Genomic DNA, 26,113 nt, shown 5'->3' with positions numbered 1-26,113 from the left:
TCCCCCGCCCCAAGGCTGACAATGCTGCCTCCTGTGCTCATTCATCCAAAGCTGTGTCTCACTAATACAGGAAGTGTGTTACTGGCCAGATCACCAGATGAAAACAGGGAAAAAAGCCTAAAAAAAGAAAACCAATGCAGTCACCACATCTAATGATTGGAAAGCTGCAATATAATACGTTTTTGGTTTTGGGTTTAATGCCGCTTTAATTATTAAAATGCACTAAGACGAAAAAAAAAACCTTCTGCCTTTACATCCAGTTTAACAAAACAAGCTACATTTTAAAAGAAACTTAACATCACTGTAAGAAAGCACTATTTACGGGGGGACAAAACAATTCTAACAGTAAATATGACAAAAGAATTAAAGCGGAGCTCCACCTAAAAGGGGAAGCTCTGCTTGTTTGCCTCTTCCTCCACCCATCCCCTGCCTCATTTGGCACCTTTCTGGGGGGTGGGAGCGGGTACCTGGTTTTGATAGGTACCCGCTCCCACTTCCGGCTGACTTCGCCGAGGCAAACTCAGCCAGAAGTTCAGCCCCCCTCCTCCTTCCCCCGCCACCAGGCCATTCACAGAGCTCAGAACATGCGAAGCAGGGAGCCGGCTGCTGATTTCCCTTAGCCGAGATGGTGGCGGCAGCACCCGAGTGCCGGTGAAGACACCACTGGATTTGTGGATAGGTAAGTGTCCTAATATTAAAAGTCAGCATCTACAGTATTTGTAGCTGCTGACTTTAATTTTTTTAATATAAGCCTGAGTCATACAAAAATACAAAAAACTTGGCTTTCCTTGCACCTCATCCTGCTTGAATAGGCTTTGCTTGTCCTCTTCAGCCATTAAATGGTACTGGGACAGATCGTAAGCTCATAACACCAGTAGTAGAAGATCTTGTGGCAGGGATAATGGGGAAGTAATACTTTACATAACTCTTTCTCTTCCTGTGGAAAGCTGTGAGTCTCTTCCATCAACAACTTATTAAGTATATGGAAATGGTATTAGATGAAATTGTAGCAGAGATGGTTGGGAAGTCATATTTTACACAAGTCTATTTTTCTATCTCTGAAAAGCTGTGAGACTCTTTGGCAACTTATTTTTGTGGTTGTTGAGTCTGCCAGTTTTAACAATGGGCAGTTTTAACAATGGTACATTTTTACCACAACATTCTTGCACATATTTCCAGCATGGTCATGCAATTGTTTATTGCACTTTTGGCTATAAGTTCTTTTTTGACTAGGTAAGTTATGGTTTACAACCAATCTACTGATGTCTGTTAGAGAAATACTAAAAATGTGTGCAGTCTTCTTTACAGTAGGAGTGGAAATGTGGAGAAGACTTGCACAAGAGCTGGTTCTACCCGATTTAGTAGATTGCTTTTCAAAATGGTTGGATGTGTTTTTAAATCTGAATTTCAGGAATTCAGCCACTTTGTAAAAAGTGCAGGCACACTATGAGTTAAGTCCAATGAGGTGCATGCCACCTCCTGAATGTATCGCTATTATTTATATCTGGCAGATTTATGAGTCTGCTAGAGGATACACTCCAGCTGTGAGAGGAGAAAAGAACACACGACAGCTGTACCTGCCCTTCCCCTCTGCTGCCCATTCACAGAAGCCTTTGTAATTTGTGAATGAGTGAGTTCACATAATACAAAGGCTTCTGTGATTGGGCAGGAGGAGGGAAGGGGCAGGCATAGCAGCTGCAGCAACTCTTCTGTTGAATATGCCAAGACCAAAGGGTCCAACATCGGGCTCTTGGAACTTGCAGGAGTTTTATAAACCTGTCAGATGTAAATAATAGAGATAAGTCCAGAAGGTGTCATGTACCCTGTTGAACTAATAGTATGTCTTCACTTTTTTACAAAGGAGTTGAAATTCTGGAGTTTAGCTTTAAATATACGAAATTAATTATTTTAGCAAATAACAGTGTAGATTGTTGAACCATGTTTTTCTCTTGTAAGAGCTAATTGGATCACACCTCGTAAGGGTTTTTTGCCTTCCTCTGGATCATCAGTGGGTTTTGGGTTGTTATGCTGCAAGGTGTTTTTATTTCATTCATTTCTGTCGTTTGGCTAACCTTGAAGGACATGTGTCCTTTTTTTAAACCTAACTAAACTATGTAACTATATAAATTGTACACTGTGGCCTTTTTCTTTTTTCCTCATTGTTTGGTTGACCTCCCTGCAGATATGAAAACCTGGAGCTCAGAAAGTTAATTCTAGAAAAAGGGAAGACACCAGTAAATAATATCACACCAACAGGGGAGGACATCGGCAAGGTAGAGCATGCCGCACATCAACAGGTAATAACCTTAAAAGTGTCCTTCCTGTGTGAATCCAAAGGAGTATGACTGACTATATCTGACCTCTTTCTAAAAATACTAGTTGCCTGGCTATCTCTGACTTCAATACTTTGAGTCACTGCCTATAACTAACATGCATCATGCAACGTCAGAGTGAAGTCAGAACTCCTGTGTGCATACTTGTTACAGGTCAGTTACTCAGACAATAATAAAAACACTGGATCAGTATGCTAGCCAGGCAAATGTCATTTTTAGAAGGAGAGGTTAGCCTCTTGATTTTCTTAGTACTGGTGTTTCATTTAAAATTAAACTTATAGATGTAAAAGACACACTGTAATGTATTCATTAGTACATCATGGAATATGTTTTTTATGCAAGTAGTATAAATATCTATATTTGACTTGAGTGGCTGATGTGGAGAAAACAAACATTTTGTTTTTCAGAATTTTATATTTTGTTCTAGATCCTGGAGCCTAAAGACATTGTAGAGCTTTGGGAAGGATGAACCCTTCATTCCTAGGTTCACATTTTGCCTGTAGACAGACTTCATTATTAATCTCAGTTGTCACCAGGTCTTTATATACAGCAGGTAAAATAAGTATTGAACACGTCACCATTTTTCTAGGTAAATATATTTCATTCTAAAGGTGCTATTGACATGAAATGTTCACCACATGTCGGTAACAACCCATACAACCCATACATACAAAGAAACCAAAACAAATAAGTTCAGAAATTAAGTTATGTGTAATAAAATGGAACGACACAGGGAAAAAGTATTACCTGAAATGTATTTGATTTTTAGTACAAAATCCTTCATTGGTAATGACAGCTTCAAGGTGCCTCCTGTATGGAGAAACTAGTCGCATGCATTGCTCAGGTGTGATTTTTGCCCATTCTTCCAAGTCTTTAAATCTTGAAGGTTCCATGGGCCTCTTCTATGAACTTTGATCCTTAGTTCTTTCCATAGATTTTTTTATTGGAATCAAGCCAGGTGATTGGCTGAGCCATTCTAGCAACTTTATTTTCTTTCTTTGAAACCAATTGAGAGTTTTCTTGGCTTTGTATTTGGGATCATTGTCTTCCTGAAATGTCCGCCCTCGTTTCATCTTCATCATCCTGGCAGATGGCAGCAGATTTCTATCAAGAATGTCTTGGTACATTTCAGTTACATGAAGTTTTCCAGTACCGTATGCTGAAAAACAGCCCCACACCATGATGTTCCCACCTCCAAACTTCACTGTTGGTATGGGGGTGTTTTAGGGTGATGTGCAGTGCCATTTGACCTCCCAACATGGTGTGTATTATGGCATCCACAGAGTTGCATTTTGGTGTCATCTGACCAGATCATATTCTCCCATATGCTTTTTCTTCAGCAATGGAGTCTTCTGTGGTGCACGTGCATACAGGCCATGACTGGTTGAGTGCATTACTTATTGTTTTCTTTGAAACAATTGTACCTGCTAATTCCGGGTCTTTCTGAAGCTCTCCACAAGTGGTCCTTGGCTCTTGGACAACTCTTCTGATAATTCTTTTCACTCATCAGAAATTTTGTGAGGAGCAACTGGTTGTGGCAGGTTTATAGTGAAATTATGTTTTTTCCACTTCCAGATTATGGCCCCCAACAGTGCTCACTGGAACATTCAGAAGTTTAGAAATCCTTCTGTAACCAATGCCATCAGTATGTTTTGCAACAATAAGATTGCGAAGGTCTTGAGAGAGCTGTTTGCTTTTACCCATCATGAGATGTTTCTTGTGTGACACCTTGGTAATGAGACACCTTTTTATAGGCCATCAGTTGAGACTGAACCAGCTGATATTAATTTGCACTGACAAGGGGCATGATTGCTTTCTAATTAGTAATAGATTTCAGATGGTGCCTTGGCTTTGCATGCCTTTTTGCACCTCCCTTTCTTCATGAGTTCAATATTTTTTTTTCCCCTGTGTCATTCCATTTTGTTACACTTAACTTAATTTCTGAACTTTTTTTGTTTCTTTGTAAGTATGGGTTGTACCGGCATGTGGTGAATATTTCATGTCAATAGCACCTTTAGAAATATATTTACATGCTGTGTATGAAGTGGCTAATGCTCAGGGCCACTCTTTTACTCTCTCAGCTGTTGGAGCCTACTGCTGGATGAAAGGGATGACTGCTGACCTAAAACTAATATGGCACAAGAGCTGCATGTTTGTTTTGGGGAACCCACTAGGGAGGGCACCCTGTTAGTCAGGAACTGAGTTTAGTTAATGGCTCAGATGGGCAGATGTTTTGTTTGTTTTATGCTAGTGACCTGCTGTAAAAAGCCCTCCGGATTTGAAACCGTTTTTGTTTTCTGCCTTGCTGAATAAATGTGCAGGACAGACCTGATCCTGGATGTCCCTGTCCTGTGCATTGTTTACCCCAGCCGATAGCAATAGAGCCTGTCCCCCTTACACTCCCTTATACCCCATTTTGCAATTGATTGCCTCCATTTCCAGCCAGCTGAGACAAACACTGACAAGTATACCAAGGATTGACTTGGCTGCACCTGTTTCAAGAGATTCCTTAGCTAAAAATAAGAACAAAGATGTTGGTGGAGCAACCTAAGAATATGGAACAAAATAAATGATGTCCAGCATACCTGGGATTTGTTATATCAGTGAATGAGAGATGATTACCCTTTCACATAAAACTATATTTCCTGTGAACTTATCTTGGATTAATACAGAGTGGTAAAATAAGCCCAAAAAGATAAGGACAGGAATATATGTGTAATCAAATCCAATCCTACTAATCTTGTTATCTCTTTTAGGAAATCCGTAATACTGAATAACGTCCATTTTTCCCTTTCAGTCTAATCATCTGTTTATATTGTTTTGTCATTCTCTTACGCAACACTGGGGGTTATTTACGAAAGGAAAATCCACTTTGCACTACAAGTGCACTTGGAAGTGCAGTCGCTGTAAATCCGAGGGGGACATGCAAGGTAAATATAAAACAGCATTTTAGCTTGCACATAATTGGATAATAAAATCAGCAGAGCTTCCCCTCATTTCAGATCTACCCCTCAGATTTACAGCGACTGCATTTCCAAGTGCACTTGCAGTCATTTGTAGTGCAAAGTGGATTTGCCTTTCGTAAATAACCCCCAATGTGTAATTGTCAGTGGAGAAATGTACTATAAATTTGTATTAGGTGTATAACTCTTATTTGTATCGTTTTAATTTGTACAGCGCCATGGGAAATGGAGCTATATTAATTATTTATAATACTTGCCTATGTATTTTAAAATGACCCTTTTAGGGGGACAACTGTAGAACCATTACCCAATAAAGAAATGTGTATTACACATTCCTCTCCAATGATCCACATGTTAAAAATTTCTGTAGTAGAGTTTTCAGAACAGTTTTGAATCGACTCGTCCAGCTGGTGGAATAGCGGATCCCCTCCACTGGTCACTGTGGTTCCTCCTGCTGATCTGTAGTCACTGTAGGACACAATAGTGAAGTAGGGAATGCTGCCAAGAAGTGCAGCAGCCATTGGTGGATATGCTCTTCTACATACTTGAAAATGTGAAATCAAACCTGTGTCTGCAAGAGTCAAGTTTTACTAAACGGGCCAAAAAGCAGGCATTTATAGTACCTCTCTCTTGACAGTTATTTTATTGACTGCATAACAAGGTTTTTTAAAGTGGGTTTAAACCCAAAACATAAACCTTTTGGTAAACCAGCCAGTAGGTCTGTTGCCATTTAACACTGGCAGGGGTGCTTATAATTATCAGCTTTAATTTATTTATGTAACTTTTATCCCAATAGGAGAAAACCGTTTTCTGTAACAGCTTAAAAAGTGTTAGCTTAAGTGTGTCTTCAATTTGTTAGTGTCTTTAAATCTGCTAGTACATCTAACACTCCCCTCCCCCAGATTGACAATGCTACTGTCCAAAGGTGCCCCCTCATCCAGAGTGGGGGTACTCTAAAGCCTAGTACACAAGTACACACGGGCCGAATGTCAGCTGGCACCGGCCGGTTCAATTGAAACCAGTTGAAATTCGGCCCGTGTGTATGGCAGCCAGTCCAACAGAAGCCAGCCGAATGGCACATGACCACAAAAACGTCTGCTGACTGGCTCCCAATCAGCGCTGACCGGAGTGTTCTGGCAGGGGTGGCATCCGTCTGTCAGAACACAATAGCACAGCAAGGGAGATAGCTGTACTAACATTGGATTGTTAATACAGTGGCTCTGACCTGACTTGTCAAAAAAAAAAAAAACTAATGGGGTGTACAAAGCTTAATACAGGAGGTGTGTTACTGGCCAGATCACCAGATGAAAACAGAGCAAAAAGGCTAGAAAAGGAAAGCTAATGCAGCTATCACATCTAATGATCGGAAAGCTGCCATGAATTACATTTTTGGTTTTGGGTTTAATACCACTTTAATACAGATTTTATGCTGAGGGGTACATAATTGACATTTTAAAATGATGTCATTTTAAAGTAGATCTAAAGCAAAGTTTTGGATGTATACGTGAATAATTACCTTGGTTAGGCTTTTATTGCTGTCTGTGTCCCCCTATTTATCCTGGTGATCATTGTCACTGGGAAATGAAATTCATGGAAAATCCAACAATTTATGGTTGCCATCTGAAAAGTAATAAAGGGGAAATCTTGGGAAACTTGTTTCAGTGGCAACCAGAAGGAAATTTCTCCTCCCTTCAGAGAGGTTCCTTCTTACTTCCTGTTGTGTTGCCGGGAGAGGAAATAAAAAAATTCCCCCCAAGGGGACACAAGCGACGGAAAAAAAAAAATGATAGGAGTGTTAACCTACCCTATTTGATCAAACCATAAAAAAAAAAAAAAATAAATAACTTTTAGACAAACTTTAAAGCAAGATTCCAATTATTTTTTTCCTGTACAGTGAGATTGCTTTTGTGAATAATAAGGCACTCTGATGAGAAAGGGATGGTGGGCATCCCTAAGTAACAGAGTAAGATTAGGTTAAGAAGGGGCAACACAGGAGGGTTTTCTGGCCATCAAATATACTAGCAGGCACTTATGCCCAGATAAATTAGTTCATATTACATCAGATTGTATATATCCGCAATTTAATTTAATTTTGTATATCCACTATTACACTTCTTTCAAGTGTATTCCTTTTTCTGTAAGTAATATCAGTAATCGTTTTGCAGGTTTGCTCTATACAATGTCAGGGGCCATGTCTACAACTGCCCAAACTATTCTTTACTAACCATAATTATTAATTCAAAGCTGTATAAAGTAATTTTCCTGACATATTTTGAGAAAAAAGTTTGTGTATCTCAAACTTTTCACTTGTTCTTCCAGGCAGCCAAATCGGTTGAAAAGCCTACAAATAAAGACCAAAGTGGAGCGTTGTTAAAGAAGGTGAAAATTCTGGAACATCAGAGGACAGAGGTGAGAGTACAAATTATAGATTTATTGGTTTCTGCTTCATGGTCGGGTTATTGTACATCAATTGGTATCTTGTCTCACAAGTGACTTCCTTAGCATACCTGCTGCTAGGGAAAGATTGAATTGTGGTCAGTGAGAAGACTGTGTTGCAGTGATTGCAGTTATTTGTAGCCCAGATGTTGCATGAGTTGGAGCTAGGTACAAATTTGTCAACTGCAATAGCTGTTCATATTGTCCAGTGCAGCTGCTGTTGACCTTAACATACTAATGATTTGTAGCTTCATTGAAGAACATCACTGTTTCCATCAACAAATTGCTGAAAAACATAGGCCAAAAACATATGTACAGTTGTGCTCATAAGTTTACATACCCTGGCAGAATTTATGATTTCTTGGCCATTTTTCAGAGAATATGAATGATAACACAAACACTTTTTTCTTTCACTCATAGTTAGTGTTTGGCTGAAGCCATTTATGATCAATCAACTGTGTTTACTCTCTTTAAATCATAATCACAACAGAAACTACCCAAATGACCCTGATCAAAAGTTTACATACCCTGGTGATTTTGACCTGATAACATGCACACAAGTTGACACAAAGGGGTTTGAATGGCTATTAAAGGTAACCGTCCTCACCTGTGATCTGTTTGCTTGTAATTGGTCTGTGTGCATAAAAGGTCAATGAGTTTCTGGACTCCTGACAGACCCTTGCATCTTTCATCCAGTGCTGCACTGACGTTTCTGGATTCTGAGTCATGGGGAAAGCAAAAGAATTGTCAAAGGTCCTGCGGGAAAAGGTAGTTTAACTGGATAAAACAGGAAAGAGATATAATTAGATATTCAAGGAATTGAGAATGTCAATCAGCAGTGTTCAAACTTTAATCAAGAAGTGGAAAATGAGGGGTTCTGTTTAAACCAAGCCACGTTCAGGTAGACTAACTAAAATTTCAGCCACAACTTCCAGGAAAATTGTTCAGGATGCAAAGAAAAACCCACAAATAACTTCAGGTGAAATACAGGACTCTCTGAAAACATGCGATGTGTCTGTTTTAAGATGCACAATAAGGAGGCACTTGAAGAAAGATGGGCTGCATGGTCGAGTCGCCAGAAGAAAGCCATTACTATGCAAATGCCACAAAGTATCCCGCTTACAATACGCCAAACAGCACAGAGACAAGCCTCAAACCTTCTGGCACAAAGTCATTTGGAGTGATGAGACCAAAATTTAACACTTCATTTGGAGAGGAGTCAATAAGGCCTATGATGAAAGGTACACCATTCCTACTGTGAAACACAGAGGTGGATCGCTGATGTTTTGGGGATGTGTGAGCTACAAAGGCACAGGAAATTTGGTCAAAATTGCTGGCAAGATGAATGCAGTATGTTATCAAAAAATACTGGAGGAACATTAGCATTCATCAGCCAGGAAGCTGTGCATAGGAGGTACTTGGACATTGCAACATGACAATGATCCAAAACACAAGGTCAAGTCGACCTGTCATTGGCTACAGTAGAATAAAGTGAAGGTTCTGGAGTGGCCATCTCAGTCTCCTGACCTCAATATCATTGAGCCACTCTGAGGGGATCTCAAACGTGCAGTTCCTGCAAGACAGCCCAAGTATTTACAGGAACTGGAGGCTTTTTGCCAAAATGAATGGGCAGCTTTACCATCTGAAAAGATCAAGAGCCTCATCCACAAATACAACAAAAGACTTCAAGCTGTCATTGACGTTAAAGGAGGCAATACACGATATTAAGAACTGGGGTATGTAAACTTTTGATTAGGGTCATTTGGGTAGTTTCTGTAGTGATTATGATTTAAAAAGAGTAAACACAGTTGATTGATAATAAATGGCTTCAGCCAAACACTAACTGTGAGTGAAAGAAAAGTTTTTGTGTTATCATTCAGATTCTCTGAAAAATGGCCAAGAAATCATCATTTCTGCCAGGGTATGTAAACTTATGAGCACAACTGTATATACAAAAAAACCTATAAAAGGTACAGTGCTATCCACCCAAAGTATACACAATTTGTGCTAAACAAAACCATGTTAAAAAACATGGTGCAAACACAAGTCTAAAAAACAAATATGTCCGCACATCAAGTGCTCAGTGTTGCCTGCTATTTCCTGAGTCCAAAACGGGTGCATACAAGTATATACTCCGTGTCCATAATACTCTGTGTCCATATGTAAGTGCTCGCTTTAAGGTGATCCCCTGACTTGCATAAACAAGAAAGTCTAATATGCGCCTGGTATATTCAGGCGTGGATGGTTTTTCTTGTGAAAAAAAAGGTATAGATGGTTCCAAGGATCTCAAAATCCTCCAACACTTTTACTCAAGTAGCTCCAAGTACTCATGTGTCAAGCATACATAATAGGCACAGAGAACAATAGAGAAAAACTTTCCGTAGTGAAATATTGCTTATTAGGATAAAAGATATAAAACCAATGCACTCACAATATGTAAAATGTAAATTGCCTGTAAAACTAGGAAGTGCCACCTGGCGCGTGATCCAAATGGCGGAAATGGTATCAATGAAAACCCCAACCAACGCATTTGAACATCAACAGGGGATGTCCTCCGCATTTTTTTTTTACTTTAAAAAGATATGTAGTCATAACAAATCTCTGCTACAATTTTCTCATGTGGCATGGCTCTATTCCCACCCACTCTATAGTGCCCTGGTGGCTGTGTGACTCTCTGAAAGGATAACCATACTTTCATACAAATTGGTATAAGACTGTAGCACAAGAGTCCACAATACTAATAGATTTACACATTGGACACACCACTGCCCCTGGAAACTTTCCCAGCCAGTCCTGAAGTCTTCTGCCCATGTATAGACTAAATCTCTATCATTCCTATAAAGAGGCCATCTGTCATGTGACCCATTCCCATGGAATTGGATTTATCTGGACATACTGTATGCAAAAGATTTTGGGATAGGCCAGGGGAGTTTCCAGTGGTAACAGTGCAGTTCTGAACAACAGAAAATGCATCTGCCAGGATTGTAAACTGGTGCGAATAAAACCTTCAATGGGTTAGTCATTTAAAGGACAACTTTACGAAAGTTAGGTTTGTGTGTTCTTGTAATGAATCATGGTCAAAAATATTTTGCACATGTACTACAACTGAACTGGATGTTTATGAACATTAAAGCAGTACAGAGTTATTGTGGTTTGGCCAAAAATGTCCAACCTGTATTAAATGGTTGGGATCACTTGCACCACATATGTATGACTGTTACAAGGAAGCCTCAAACTCAGTGTGATATTTTTTTCCCTTGAAAACCAGAGATTACAGCCTCATCAGATCTGATGAATGACCTTCATAACATCTAATGAGTGACCTAGACTTTGTCCTTCATTAGTTAAATTAAATTTAAACTTGCTTGATGTAGTCTTACTTGTTGAATGTTTCTTACAGCTCTTGGAAGTAAATAAGCAATGGGATCAGCAGTTCCGTTCTATGAAGATGCAATATGAAGAGAAGGTACTTTGGCATTAAAGTTATGGTGATGCTATTTCCTATGTAACCTAATGGTTAACTAATCTGTAGGAAGGTAATTGTGACCAAGATTAATACATCTTTGTTTCTAAGTTTAATCTACTAATGATGAGCATAGATACAGTCTAATATTACACAGCTGTTTATTTCAAACTTCATACAGCCGTCTCAGGTTTCTTGGTCATTATCAATGCAATGAATGAAAACCATTTAATAAATACAAGAAAAACAAAGAGGTGACTTAGAGTATGTGACACCCAAGGTGAATCGTTTTTTAACAATTCCCCCCTCTATAGGATAAAATAAATTGCAGCTATAATCAGAAAATTATAACAGCAAGAAGAGAAATGCAAACAGACTCCGATATATTGATGGTCAGTAGATAAATGCCCTGCTACATTGGTTTTCAAGGAAGGGTCCACTTACCTTGTGGCCAGTGAGAGAGGTATTTCTTTATATTGGAAGTCAGTAGAATAGGGAACTTGTACATTATATTCAGTGAGATAGGAATGTGGGCCGGACCTACTCGCCCTGCACGTGGGGGTACCTTTTCATGCTTGCACACATCAATGCCTGGGACCAGGCAGGGCTCTATTTTTGTGAAAGTCAAACATCATGGCATTTCCCTGACTTTGAGATGAGCCGTACACTGTGTACAGTACTAAAAGTGCAGATTCTTTCTGTCCCATGTCACTACACACCTTCCTTGTTGCATTTGGGAGGGACACTGCTGAGCTTGTCACCACTCTACCAGTCCAGCGTACCTCTGCCACCTCACTCCCAGTGATAGAATGCGTTCCCGCTGAGCACTTAGTATGGACCTCATGCTTGCTCTCGCCTAACGCTTTCACTCTCGTACAATACCGCCAGGCACAGAAGGTCTCCTTACTGCAGGTTCGGTACTTTGGTGGAACCACCGCTAGGGAAGGAGCCAGATCACTGACCCCCTTGCTACCGGAGGACCTGTCACCTTTGCCAGGTACCATCCTTCATGACTGGTAGCAATGTACCTTGTACTAGTTATGGGTTACCCATAGCAACTGCTTTCCTCCTTCCACTTGTCCTTTCATAGTAGCCTTGCTTCATATACCATTGTGTGTTACAGACCCAGTTCTTTTGATAGGCCATAGTCTACGATGCACCCCGTAAATAGTTTCCGACCAGGCTTAGAAACAGTTTAAGAACTTTACTGAAGATTTCTGGCAAAGTCCAAACAATACATTTCAGTGCAATGCTATCACATCCATAACTATCTGAACTGAACTGCCTAGGCATACCTTAGTAGGTCATAGTCTATTACTGGCATACTCCAAGGCTTGACAGTCCTCTGATCTTCCAGTGTTCCGAAGGACTACTGGGTGCAGCAATCCCTTCTTAGTATCGCATGTCTGTTGTGACCAAGAGCAGGAATGGGACGGCCTTGAACCTGGCCTTCCCCCTCTTTTTATATCACAGGGTGGGAAGGCGGGGCCCAAAAAGTGCGGGAAAGGAGCCCAATGCTAGATAACCCCCTCCCTGTCTGGGCAGGTTAACTCACTTGCTGTAGCAAAATCCCCATTTGTAGGCAACCTGCCCACAGGTACACCCTTACAACTATGTTCAGTCAGAGGTGTGTTGCCTTTTACATTGGTGGTCAGAAAAAGTGTAACTTAAATTATGTTTAGTAAGAGGGGTACCCCCTTACATCTACATCAGTGGAAAAGTGACCTTGTACATTATGCTCAGTGAGAGGGGTACACCCTTACATCTATCTTCAGTTAGAGGAAGAATGACTCTTATGTTGGTAGTCAGTGGAAATAATGCACCATTTCATTGGGGATTATGTGGAAGAAGGCCCCTTACAGTGGTAGTCAGAAAGACATCCTTACAGACAACCAAAAGATAATTGGCATCATGTTTCTGGCACTTCCATGTGGTGTGTGTGACCCAAGAACTTTTCAGGCATCATCAAATGGGGGGGGGGGGGGGGGGGTCAATTGACAACTGTTCAAGGAATCCTCTGTTACAAAAACCCCATCTGAGAATGGCTGGAGTAAAGCTTGGAGGCCAATTAGAAAGTATGATCCATATGGCTACAGCGAATAGAGACTAAATATAGAAGGAAAGAAATATATATATATATATATACAGTGCATCCAGAAAGTATTCACAGCGCTTCACTTTTTCCACATTTTGTTATGTTACACCCTTATTCCAAAATGGATTAAATTCATTATTTTCCTCAAAATTCTACAAACAATACCTCATAATGACAACGTGAAAAAAGGTTGTTTAAAATCTTTGCAAATTTATTAATGATAAAAAACTTGCATGTACATAAGTATTCACAGGCATTGCCATGGCACTTAAAATTGAGCTCAGGTGCATCCTGTTTCCACTGATTATCCTCGAGATGTTACTACAACTTGATTGGAGTCCACCTTTGGTAAATTCAGTTGATTGGTCATGATCTGGAAAGGCACACATCTGTCTATAATAGGGCCCACAGTTAACCGTGCATGTCAGAGCACAAACCAAGCCATGAAGTCCAAGGAATTGTCTGTAGACCTCTGAGACAGGATTGTATTCAGGCACAGATCTGGGGAAGGGTACAGAAACATTTCTGCAACATTGAAGGTCCCAATGAGCACAGTGGCCTCCATCATCTGTAAATGGAAGAAGTTTGGAGCCACCAGTACAAATCCTAGAGCGGGCCACCCGGCGAAACTGAGTGTTCGGGGGAGCAAGGCCTTAGTCAGGGAGATGACCAAGAACCAGATGGTCACTCTGACAGAACTCCAGAATTTCTCTATGGAAAGAGGAGAACCTTCCAGAAGAACAACCATCTCTGCAACATTCCACCAATCAGGCCTGTATGGTAGAGTGGCCTGACGGAAGAAACTCCTTAGTAAAAAGCACATGACAGACCACCTGGAGTTTGCCAAAAGGCACCTGAAGGGCTCTCAGACCATGAGAAACAAAATTCTTGCCCAGCCAGAGCCCAGACTTGAACCCGGTTTAAACATCTCTGGAGAGATCTGAAAATGGCTGTGTACCGACGCTTCCCATACAACCTGAAGGAGCTTGAGAGGTCCTGCAAAGAAGAATGGGAGAAACTGCCCAAAAATAGGTGTGCCAAGCTTGTTGCATCATGCTCAAAAAGACTTGAGGCTGTAATTGGTGCCAAAAGGTGCTTCAACAAAGTATTGAGCAAAGGCTGTGAATACTTATGTACATAGGATTTTTTCCCTTTTTATTTTTAAAAAATTTGCACAGATTTCAAACAAACTTCTTTACTGTTGTCATTATGGAGTATGTAGAATTTTGAGGAAAATAATGAATTTAATCCATTTTGGAATAAGGCTATAACATAACAAAATGTTGAAAAAGTGAAGCGCTGTGAATACTTTCCAGATGCACTGTATTAAGGAAATCAGGTGAATAGCATATCAGAGGGTTTAGAGGTGCAGTGCAATCAGGCCATCCCAAAGGCCATATAAAGAAATGCTTCCACGAAGAATTGCTGCACTCAAAATGTATTGAAAAAATGTACAAAATAACAAAATGTTCCATAAAGCCTTATTGTGCTCACGTACACCTTACAGAAGTCTGAGAAACCAAGGATTGAAAACGAATAGCAGTCGTTGTGATTTGTGATATAACAATTGTTGACAATTACTCTTCTTCTTTTTTTTTTTTTTTTTTCCTTATATATAATATAGTCTGGATGATTGTTCTTTAAAGTTGGACAGGCGCTTGAAAAACCTTGTTAAAGATTATTGTCCTATTCTCACTATATTGTTCTTATGCTGGTCACTACAGATCACATCCCTGCGTCAGAAATTGTCTCAAGCCACCAAGAATGAGACTGAACAGGAAGCAGAAAGAGACCGCAAGCAGAGAGATTTTGACCGCAAGCTCCTTCTTGCTAGGGACAAATTGGAGGAGAAAGAGGTAAAAACCTAAAATAATTTCTGGATTATTCATGAATTATTTCAATACAAGCGCCTAACATTTCCCTTTGCTGTTTTCTGTTGAACCTTCACAAGCGGGGCCCTGTGCTCATTGGCATATGAATACCCTTATGTAACAGCTGCTGTTGATTGTGCCATTGCATCTATATTGCATTACTGTCATCCTAGGTGTGGGCACCCCTAAGATCAAACACACATTCGTATGTATGTATGTGTATGTGTGTGTGTATATGTGTATATGTGTGTATGTATATGTGTATATATATATATATATATATATATATATATATATATATATATATATATATATATATATATATTCATTCAGATGGTACTGACTGTCTTCCAAGCCATGGCTAAAGACTCAGAGGAGGGAACACAGCTAATTTCCAATGTAGAAGTAATGAGATGCTTTCCTATTTATTTCTGAAATAGAAGTCTGTTAAGGAATTGTGTCACCAGCAACTCCTTCACTATGTACCTAAAACGTATGTTTGCAGTGACTTTTGTGTTTGGTGTACGCTACCAAATTATAACAACCAGTGATTGCATCTGTTACATATTAGCATTGTGAGTGTATAGGCTTGTATATGACCCAAGATTTTACAAGCAACCTCCTATGTCCATTCTACTAATCCCATCTAAGCAGAAGTTAATTCAGAGGAGGCTTGTGGTGTGTGGAATGACTTGCATGGCAATTCCTGAGCCAAAACCACAATCCTTTTATTTATGTTAGTCCTTTATATAGCACCTACATATTATGAAGGACACCACAAAGCTCAGATCACTCCCTGAACCAGAATGACATTGTGATCTGATGACCAGTCCACATTTTTGGAAAGGTATTATTTTTTTTCTTTTATGCAATAAATCTAAGGTACTGTTTTTCTCTGTTCACAGTCACAAATCCAGAAACTGGAATCTGACATAAGGGATCTGAAGCAAAAGAATAAGTTTCTCCATGACCAGCTGAGCTCCACCACCAAGCAGCGAGAGTACCAAGAACGGGAGATCAGCCGGCTGAATAAAGTAAACTAACCATAGACACCAATGGCCCATTCACACTGGTCCAATGGACTGTGTTTTGTTACCGCACACTTTGTTAATGTGCAGCATTTCATGTGTTAACATGCTCTGCGTTAAGGCAGCCCATGCACAATTTTTTTTTAACACAATCTTCGCGGCAGTAAAAACCTGACAGCTGTACTAACTCTGCTCCCCGTACTATCCAAAACTATAAAAAAACCTTTTTAATATTTGCACAATATCTTCTTCTTATAAATCATTCATAAACATGTCTAAATATCATGATCAGGCTTAGTCAGTAATGCAGCCGTGGCCCAAGTTTTGAGAATGACACAAGTAATAATTTTTACAAAGTCTGCTGCTTCGGGGTTTTTAGTTATTTTTGTGAGATGTTACTATGGTATACTGAAGTATAATTACAAGAATTTCATAAGCATCAAAGGCTTTTATTGACAATTACATTAAGTTTATGCAAAGAGTCAATATTTGAAGTGTTGACCCTTCTTTTTCAAGATCTTTGCAGTTGGCCCTGGTATGCTGTAAATCAACTTCTGGGCTACATCCTGACCCATGGCAGCCCATTCTTGCATAATCAATGCAAGAATGGGCTGCCATGTTTGTTGGAATTCGTGGTTCTTTTTTTTTTCCCGTTCACCCGCTTCCTGAGGATTGACCACAAGTTCTCAATGGGATTAAGGTCTGGGGAGTTTCCTGGCCATGGAGCCAAAATTTCAATGTTTTGTTCCCGATGCCACTTAGTTATCACTTTTACCTTATAGCAAGGTGCTCCATCATGCTGAAAAAGGCATTGTTCATCACCAAAACTGTTCTTGGATGGTTGGGAGAGGTTGCTCTTGGAGGATGTTTTTGTACCATTCTTTATTCATGGTTGTGTTCTTAGGCAAAATTGTGAGTGAGCCCACTCTCTTGGCTGAGAAGCAATCCCACACATGAATGGTCTCAGGATGCTTTACTGTTCGCATGATATCAGACTGATGATAGTGCTCACATTTTCTTCTCTGGAAAGGGATTTTTTTCTGGATACCCCAAACAATCAAAGGGGATTGTCAAAAATTGAAAACTCGAACCAACGCGCCCTTCTTGAGTTCTCACCACTGCGCTCGATGCCAGATGAAGGGGTGTGACCCCCTATGAAAGGTGTAAACTGACACTGTGTATGAAACACCTGTGTGAAATGAACTCATAAATGAAATAAAATAAGATAAAACCAAAGCTGCCACTTATTAAATAATCAGTGCAAAAAACTTCCTATTGATTCCAAGAGCCCAAGGCGACCCCTGTGAAGCAATATAAGCGGCGCTAAATGACAGTGATCACCATCCAAAACAGGATTCTAGTGCATCTATCTATACCCAAAATAATAAAAAAATAAAATAAAATAAAAATATGAAAATTATTGCATGTGGTAATCTGTATAAACAATTTTCAGTATACAGTAAACCTAACAGTGTATATTAAAGTGTATCATACACCCAGTAATATCAATTGGCAAATAAATCAAAAGTGAAATCAGGCAGTATAGTCCATATGAAGTCCAAGTCTATGGACTTCATATGGACTATACTGCCTGATTTCACTTTTGATTTATTTGCCAATTGATATTACTGGGTGTATGATACACTTTAATATACACTGTTAGGTTTACTGTATACTGAAAATTGTTTATACAGATTACCACATGCAATAATTTTCATATTTTTATTTTATTTTATTTTTTTATTATTTTGGGTATAGATAGATGCACTAGAATCCTGTTTTGGATGGTGATCACTGTCATTTAGCGCCGCTTATATTGCTTCACAGGGGTCGCCTTGGGCTCTTGGAATCAAAGGGGATTCATCAGAGAAAATGACTTTATCCTATTCCTCAGCAGTCCAATCCCTGTAACTTTTGCAGAATATCAGTCTGTCTCTGATGTTTTTAATGGAGAGAAGTGTCTTCTTTGCTGCCCTTCTTGACACCAAGCCATCCTCCAAAAGTCTTCACCTCACTGTGCATTCAGATGCACTCACACCTGCCTGCTGCCATTCCTGAGCAAGCTCTGCACTGGTGGTGCCCCGATCCCGCAGCTGAATCAACTGTAGGAGACAGTCCTGGCGCTTGCTGGACCTTTTTGGGCTCCCTGAAGCCTTCTTCACAAGTGTAATGGAAATGTTTTTTTATGGGATTAAGTTAATTTTCATGGCAAAGAGGGACTTTGCAATTCATCTAATAACTCTTCGTCGACCTTCTGGAGTATATGCAAATTGCCATCATAAAAAGCTGAGGTAGCAGACTTTGTGAAAATTTATATTTGTGGCATTCTCAAAACTTTTGGCCACGGCTGTGCAGTGCATAGAGCAGTCTATTCTGGCATCAGTTTACTGCAATTAGTGAAAGTTTATTTTCAGCTAGTTGTTTGGGGGTTATTGAATTTTGTACAGTTTATATTGTATTTTACCCTGCTCATTGTATAAACCAAAATAACTCCTATTGCAAGTGAATGTTCTGAAAACGTTTATATGCTGTTTTTAGGCCCTTGAGGAAGTGCTGAAACTTCGTGACTTGGGTCCTCCTTCACCCTCAATCATTGCCTCTGGAGAGGACACTTTGTTTCTGCAACGCCAGGAACTCCTAACCCAGAATGACCTCCTCAAGCAACAGGTACATATAATAATAGATTTGATCGGTATTGCTGCTGACACTGTATGTTTTGAGCTGCATTCATGGCCGGCAACATTGAATCCTTGAAATTCAACTTCTATCATCACTATTTTCAGGTCACTTTGTTGCTTATTGTTGCTTAAATCCCAACTGTGACCATATAAAAAAAAAAAAAAAAGACTCCTACTCCCCCCTTCTCCCAATACCTTATAGACAACCAGGGTGAGATTATTTAAATTAAAACTTCCAAAGCCCATTAACACTCACCTAATCTGCAGTCCTGTAATATTCCGCATAGCTGGTTACGGTTGTGGCAACCAGTTTTATGAAGCTGATCTGCATGCAGCTGTTGTTGTCACCCCTCTCATTTTTGCCTTTTGGGGTTTTTTCTTTTATAATTGTATAATATTTATAAATTATATTTTTTTAATAATGTGCATACTGCGAACTCGCACAGAAATCGGATTGCAATGATTGGAACACCCATGAGATCCGATCCGAGTCTATTATGAATGCTGCTGCTAGATTAATACATCTTACTAACTGATCGGTGACTGCTGCTCCACTCTGCCAAACCCTTCACTGGCTTCCCCTACCCCACCATATAAAATTAAAAATACTAACCACAACATACAAGGCCATACACAACATCGCCGCCCAGCTACATCACCAACCTCATCTGCAGATATCACCCAATATCACCTCCGCTCCTCCCAGGACCTCCTGTTCTCTAGCTCCCTTGTTACCTCCTCCCATGCTCGCCTACAGGACTTCTCCAGAGCCTCTACCATCCTTTTGATCTCCCTACCCCAGTATGTCTGGTTAGCTCCTACCCTATCCGCCTTTAGGCAATCCCTGAAAACTCACTTATTCAGGGAAGCCTACCCCACCTCCACCTAAGAACTGTACCCAAGTCACCTCCATCAGATTATCCCCCCACAGTTATTACCTTTTGTACCACCTCCTACCTTTCGATTGTAAGCTCCATGAGTAGGGCCTTCCTATTCTATCTGTATTGAACTGTACTGTAATTGTACTGTCCCCCTCTACATTGTAAAGTGCTGCGTAAACTGTTGGCGCTATATGAATCCTGTATAATAATTATAAAAAGAAAATAACTCCTGCTCGACCATTTCAGCCAATCCTGGCCCTAGCTGTAGCTCAAACTAAGCCCTGACTAAGGCAAGGAAGCTCATCGGCAGGAGATACTTACTTTCTTTTTGGCATAATTCAGTATACACTCACCGGCCACTTTATTAGGTACATCTCGCTAGTACCAAGTTGGACCCCTTTTGCCTTCAGAACTACCTTAATTCTTCATGGCATAGATTCAACAAGGTGTTGTATCAGATTGAGATCTGGTGACTGTGGAGGCCATTGGAGTACAGGGAACTCGTTGTCATGTTCAAGAAACCGGTTTGAGATGATTTCAGCTTTGTGACATGGTGCATTATCTTGCTGGAAGTAGCCATCAGAAGACGGGTACTCTGTAGTCATAAAGGGATGGACATGGTCAGCAACAATACTCAGGTAGGCCGTGGCATTTAAACAATGCTCAATTGGTACTAAGGGGCCCAAAGTGTGGCAAGAAAATATCCCCCACACCATTACACCACTAGACTGAACCGTTGATACAAGACAGGATGGATCCATGCTTTGATGTTGTTTATGCCAAATTCTGATCCAATCATCTGAATGTTGCAGCTGAAATCAAGACTCATCAGACCAGGCAACATTTTTCCAATCTTCTATTGTCCAATTTTGGTGAGCCTGTGTGAATTGTAGCCTCAGTTTCCTGTTCTTAGCTGACAGGAGTGGCACCTGGTGTGGTGTTCTGCTGCTGTAGCCCATCTGTTTATGTTGGGCTGCAACCCAACCTGTTGTGCATTCAGAGATGGTATTCTACATACCTTGGTTGTAACAAGTGGTTATTTGAGTTACTGTTGCCTTTCTATCATCTTGAACCAGTCTGCCCATTCTCCTCTGACCTCTGACTTCAGCAAGGCATTTTCATCCACACAGCTGCCGCTCACTGGATATTTTCTCTTTTTCGGACCATTGTCCTCTAAACCCTAGAGATGGTTGTGCATAAAAACCCAGTAGATCAGCAGTTTTTGAAATGCTCAGACCAGCCTGTCTGGCACCAACAACCATGCCACATTCAAAGTCACTTAAATCCCTTTTCTTCTGCATTTTGATGATTGGCTTGAACTTCAACAAGTCATCTTCATCACATCTAGATGCCAAAATGCTGTCCCCTGCTGTCAGCCTGATGAGGACTCCCTCTCCACCCACTGACTTCCAGGAGCGCCTCTTCACTCCCAGGTATCGGATCAAGCATCGGGAGCATTTGAATGAGTACAAGTGCTCGTGCAAATGCTCGGTATCGGCGGCCCGATCGTTCAACTTTAGAAACGTTAGTGGGTGTATTTCGATTCTCAAAATGCAAAGTTTTATGCCAAAAGAAAGATCCATTGTATCAGAATTTTGTTGCGTAATCAAACCATTTTCTAAACATTAGTAGGGAAATCGACTTGTAAATAGTTTGAAAAAACGTACAGCACATGTGCATTGATCGACAAAAAAAGTACTATGTTTGTCGTTAACGATCTATAATATGTCGACAAGTGTGGAAAACAATTTGATACAATGATGGCATTAACACACACAGTCTTTCGACAGAGCTTTAAAAAAAAAAATGAAAGTTTTTTTTGTTTTTTTTTTAAACGATTTTCTATCCATGTATGGCCAGCTTTAGTCTAGGTGGAGCTGAACAGGCAGGATTACTTCCCTGACTCCTTGCTCTGGTGCTGTCCTCTACTCTCTGAAGTCACAGTCTGTGGGTGGGGCCTTGGTGTCATCACGTGCAATGCGTGGCTATTAACCCTGCGTTGTACGGGGAGGTGCGCATACAACAGCAGCCTGAAGCACCTTAGAGAGAATGCTTGCACCGATCCAGGGAGCCTGCTAGATCTAGAAGTAGGGGATTTCTCCTGATCTGTGCACCCCTAGACTAAACAAACCTTTAACCCTTGCAGTTCAGAGATGACCACTACAAGGGTTTTTCTTTGACACGTTTCCCAGAGTTCAGCTTTAAAAAGTCACATCTGCTGTTCTTCAGGTCCAGTCATTTTCCAGCGTCTGTGAATGAAATAGTCAGTCTGGCCAAGGAAGTTTCATGTGTGTTCTGTTTGATATTGACTGATGTGTTTACTCCAAGTACTTCGATCGTCAAGTCTTTAGTCAAGCTCGCTATTTGTTTCTGGCACTTGAATTATGTGGCCATTTTGTAAGATAAATGTGTTTAATGGGAGCCAATGACAAGCGTAGAAAAAGTAGTACATCTTTGATGTCTGAGCTTCCTAGTGAAGCACGTAATAACCTGATTGCCATTAAAGCTGAACTCCAGGCACAATCTAATGTAGTGCTGTAATCATCAATACAATAAAGTACATTTTAAGACATTTTTTCCCAGAAGCCACACTGGATTGTATAAGAGGCGCATGGTCACCTTGGCAGAGATGGCAAGGTGTGGTTGTGTGATAGACAGTGGCAGCTGGTAATTTTTTTTTTTTGGGGGGGGCGGCACACGGTGCACCTGCCACCCCCCAGGTCGGGGCAGGCAGCCGGTCGGTGCACTTACCCTATCCATGGTGGGCAATCATGGACAGCTTCCCCAGCTCTCCGCTGCGGGCATCACGAGCAGCTTTAACTTCCCCTGCTTGGCGGCATCCGTCTCCTCCCTCCTCCTTGGCAGTCAATCATCGCTTCTCCTTTTGGCCAATCGGGAAACGGGTCTCAGACCCGCGCTTCCTGATTGGCGGAGAGGCGATTCAGTGTGAGAATGGGGAATATTCATTCCCTATTCTCACACACCTGGGTGGGCTCCAAACGCATTCTCAGTGCCCCGAGCCCACCCTATTTTGAAGCCTATTAGAGCCTCTGGCTATAATCAGTGCTTAAAAAAAACCACCCACTCTGCATTGGAATTCATTAGCCCGGCATCCTGAAAGGGGCCGGACGCATGAATATGGGGGGTGGCGGCGATGGATAGGAGACGCGGCGCCAGTGCACCCTTAATGGACGGGCCGCCTCTGGTGATAGAACTAAGGCAAGCCATAGCTTACTCAATTTTCTTTCCTTCTACTGCAAGTGTAAAGAAAGAAAATTGCTCAGTTCCCCTATCATCGCACGGGCGCCGACTGCGTTGATGGGGGAATGCCTCCCACAGCGCTATTGTATTCTGGTGGCAGGTATTCTGCCAGCCTTCCTGGCTGGCAGAATACAATGATTAGCCGCTGGAAGTGATCGCATGTAGAAAAATCCAACAGCCTGGTTGTACACAAGTTGATTGATGGATCGACTTGGGTACAATCAGCCTGCCCATACATGGATTGAAATTTGGCCAGTCCCTGCAGAACTGGCTGAATTTCGATCCATGTATGGCTATGACCTAATTTAGCTTGACCTTTACCCACCTATTAAGTTAATGGGAACACAGTTAATGGGAAATTAACTAGTCCAACTACTTAGTAACTTAGAAAAACAAAGCATGCCTGAATTACAGCACTTTACATCCTCAACAACCAGATATGTACAAATATTTACAGCCTAAATGATGAACTCCATCACCTTCTACAGTATGTACCTGCTTCATCCGCCCCCTTCTATATTCCATAACATAGGACACACACTCCACGAGATACTAAAGGTCTCGTTTTACAACAGATGTGTGTTTATTGTGAAAATAAATAATCCAAAAGCTCTAACAGGATTGTGGAATCTGATATTTGCAGATAACTTTGAGAGTCGCTAATCCTATCCACAATACATTAATGCACACATTTGTTTTATGCTTGGACAGGTTCTTTGGCTGGTATAAAATCTGCCTGCATCTGAATGTTGACCTTTAATCAGATCAACAATGGTAATGTTATATTTGTTTAGCTTTAAAGGGATTGCACTGTCCCTTAAAAATGTTAATATACATGTAACTGAGATACAGCTTGATCTAAGTAAACTTATCAATGAGTTCTTTTATCCATTGTTTGCAAATGCCAAGGTAGGAACTATATTGACTTAAAGCAAACGCAAATTGAATTTGCTAAAGCACTGATTATCATAAACACTTGCCATTTATTTGAATATTTTGTTTTTACTTTTTTTTTTTATTCCTTGGCCAGCCATAGACGGAACAATGTTCTATTGACTCTATTGAATAGTTTATTGACTCATGCACTTGTATTTTGAGAAGGATGTAAGCTGTTTGGGAGATATTCCCTAAAGAGCTGCACCAAAATAAAGTAAACTGTATAAACGGGTTGCTATGGGTTATTATACTTTTCGAATTCTTATTTTCTAAGCAAAACTAAAATTGTAATGTTTTCTAATTCTAATTTTTACTGGGAGCTAATATTGGTACACATTCTCCATAATAGTCAACCCATTTATACAATGTGGGTCACATTGTGGAGTCTACAGTGTCCAAAGGAGGTGTCTTTGCTTAACGCCGCAGAGTGAGCCCCGCAAATCGAGGAGAGCTGGTTATGTGACATATGTTTCCTCTTTTCATCTTCTGACCTGCAATAGCAACATAAAAGAAACGAATCTCAGAAGTATCTTTGGTTCTTACAATTACCTTTTTGTGTCCAGGTGTCCATCTTTGAAGAAGACTTCAAGAGAGAGCGCAGTGACCGGGAACGTATGAATGAAGAAAAGGAGGAGCTGAAGCAACAGCTGGAACAGCTTCAATCACAATTGGCTCAGGCAAAATCTCAGGTGATCCTTATAGCTACAGTACATGCCAAATACAGTTTCTCCTGTACTCACCTAAAGCATTGTTACCATTTAAAGGGTTAGTCCACCTGAACTAATCAGTTAGTTGCTTGTCTCTCAAAAATGTCCTTGTCAACTGCCCCTACAGAGCAATACTCGTAGATCTACCAGAGATCCAGTGAATTTCTAATTTTCTGTTTGAGCTGATCACATTGCCATGGTTGCACTGACATCCCAAATGGTGTTGTCATCCCTCCCCAGTTCTACTGTGCTGGGCTACAGAACACCTCTCCCACTCTTCACCCTGCAAAGTTAGGAGTTATGTAGTTAAGCACGAGATAACATAGGAAAGAGTGATAACATTGCTTGGGATTTCAGTGCAGCAGGCGCAGCTTTGTCAGCTCAATATAGAAGGCGAGGAGTTCACTGAAATTATGGCATTTTTAAAGAGACAATACATGGATAAATGTATTGTAGAGATGCGCTGAAAATGTTTATTTTTTGTATTTGGCCCAGACATCCTATATAATATATGATTTCTAAATTCTACTTTCACTACTTTCACTTTGCCACTGTGCAAATCAGCCTCTTCTGCTCCTTTCCCAGTAACGTCACACCTCCAACACCCAGATTGATCTTTCCCTGTATGCCTCCCCCAGTATACACACATTGGTCTGTCCCCTGTATTCCTCCTCCAGCACACACTCATTGGTTTTCCCCTTGTATCCCTCCTCCAGCACACACACATTGGTCTTTTCCTTATATCTCTCCTCCAGCACACACACTTTGGTCTTTTCCTTATATCCCTCCTCCAGCACACACACTTTGGTCTTTTCCTTATATCCCTCCTCCAGCACACACTTTGGTCTTTTCCTTATATCCCTCCTCCAGCAAACACATTGATCTTTCCCTCCATCCCTCCTCCAGCACACACACTTTGGTCTTTCCCTGTATGCCTCCCCCAGTATCCCTCCTCCAGCACACACACGTTGTTTTTTTCCTTCTATTCCTCCTTCAGCGCACACACATTGGTCTTTCCCCGTATGCTTCCAGCAAACTCTTTCTCCTCTAGAGGTGTCTGCAGTCACACACAAATTACATATTGAACATTGTCCATGTCCTCCCTGTAGACATTGCACACTGAGTCCATGCACACAATCTTTGCTCTTGGGGTAAGGCGCAGTTCAGCAGCCTTCCCCCCCCCCCATCTTCCCCTGAAGAAATTAAGTCTCTCATTGCTGTCCCATTGTCTCTCCTGCACATATGACCTGCTGTCATACCCTCCGCACTCCTCTTCTGCATATTCAGCCACAAAGACACTTCTTTAACACTCTTTGTTATATCCCCAAATTTTCCTATTATTGAATGGGCACCATTTTGCTAGTAAACTTTTTTTAAATGTTTGCTATTGGGGGTAGAAAACAAATGGTACACATTGCTAATAAAGATTATGTAAAAACCTCTTGTACACCTTTCTTTTCA

The 26,113-nt window shown here is 40.7% G+C and overlaps 1 protein-coding gene across 4 annotated transcripts in view; it reads left to right on the top strand.

The window, feature by feature from the left end:
- The window catches only part of TNIP1 (TNFAIP3 interacting protein 1), a 111,527-nt gene that overhangs the window by 66,529 nt on the left and 18,885 nt on the right, over positions 1 to 26,113 (top strand). For 3 of the 4 annotated variants that reach the window (XM_073621108.1, XM_073621105.1, XM_073621106.1), the window contains 8 exons: positions 2,183 to 2,297; positions 5,195 to 5,263; positions 7,616 to 7,705; positions 11,133 to 11,198; positions 15,015 to 15,146; positions 16,067 to 16,195; positions 18,728 to 18,856; positions 24,509 to 24,634. In XM_073621108.1, coding sequence (XP_073477209.1) covers positions 2,183 to 2,297; positions 5,195 to 5,263; positions 7,616 to 7,705; positions 11,133 to 11,198; positions 15,015 to 15,146; positions 16,067 to 16,195; positions 18,728 to 18,856; positions 24,509 to 24,634 — 856 coding nt within the window. The remainder of the gene's footprint in view (positions 1 to 2,182; positions 2,298 to 5,194; positions 5,264 to 7,615; positions 7,706 to 11,132; positions 11,199 to 15,014; positions 15,147 to 16,066; positions 16,196 to 18,727; positions 18,857 to 24,508; positions 24,635 to 26,113) is intronic. The other variant, XM_073621107.1, reaches the window with a different exon arrangement.

This window comes from Aquarana catesbeiana, linkage group LG03 (assembly GCF_042186555.1).
Source record: "Aquarana catesbeiana isolate 2022-GZ linkage group LG03, ASM4218655v1, whole genome shotgun sequence".
NCBI lineage: Eukaryota > Metazoa > Chordata > Amphibia > Anura > Ranidae > Aquarana > Aquarana catesbeiana.
This window is presented reverse-complemented; position numbering and strand designations above follow the sequence as displayed.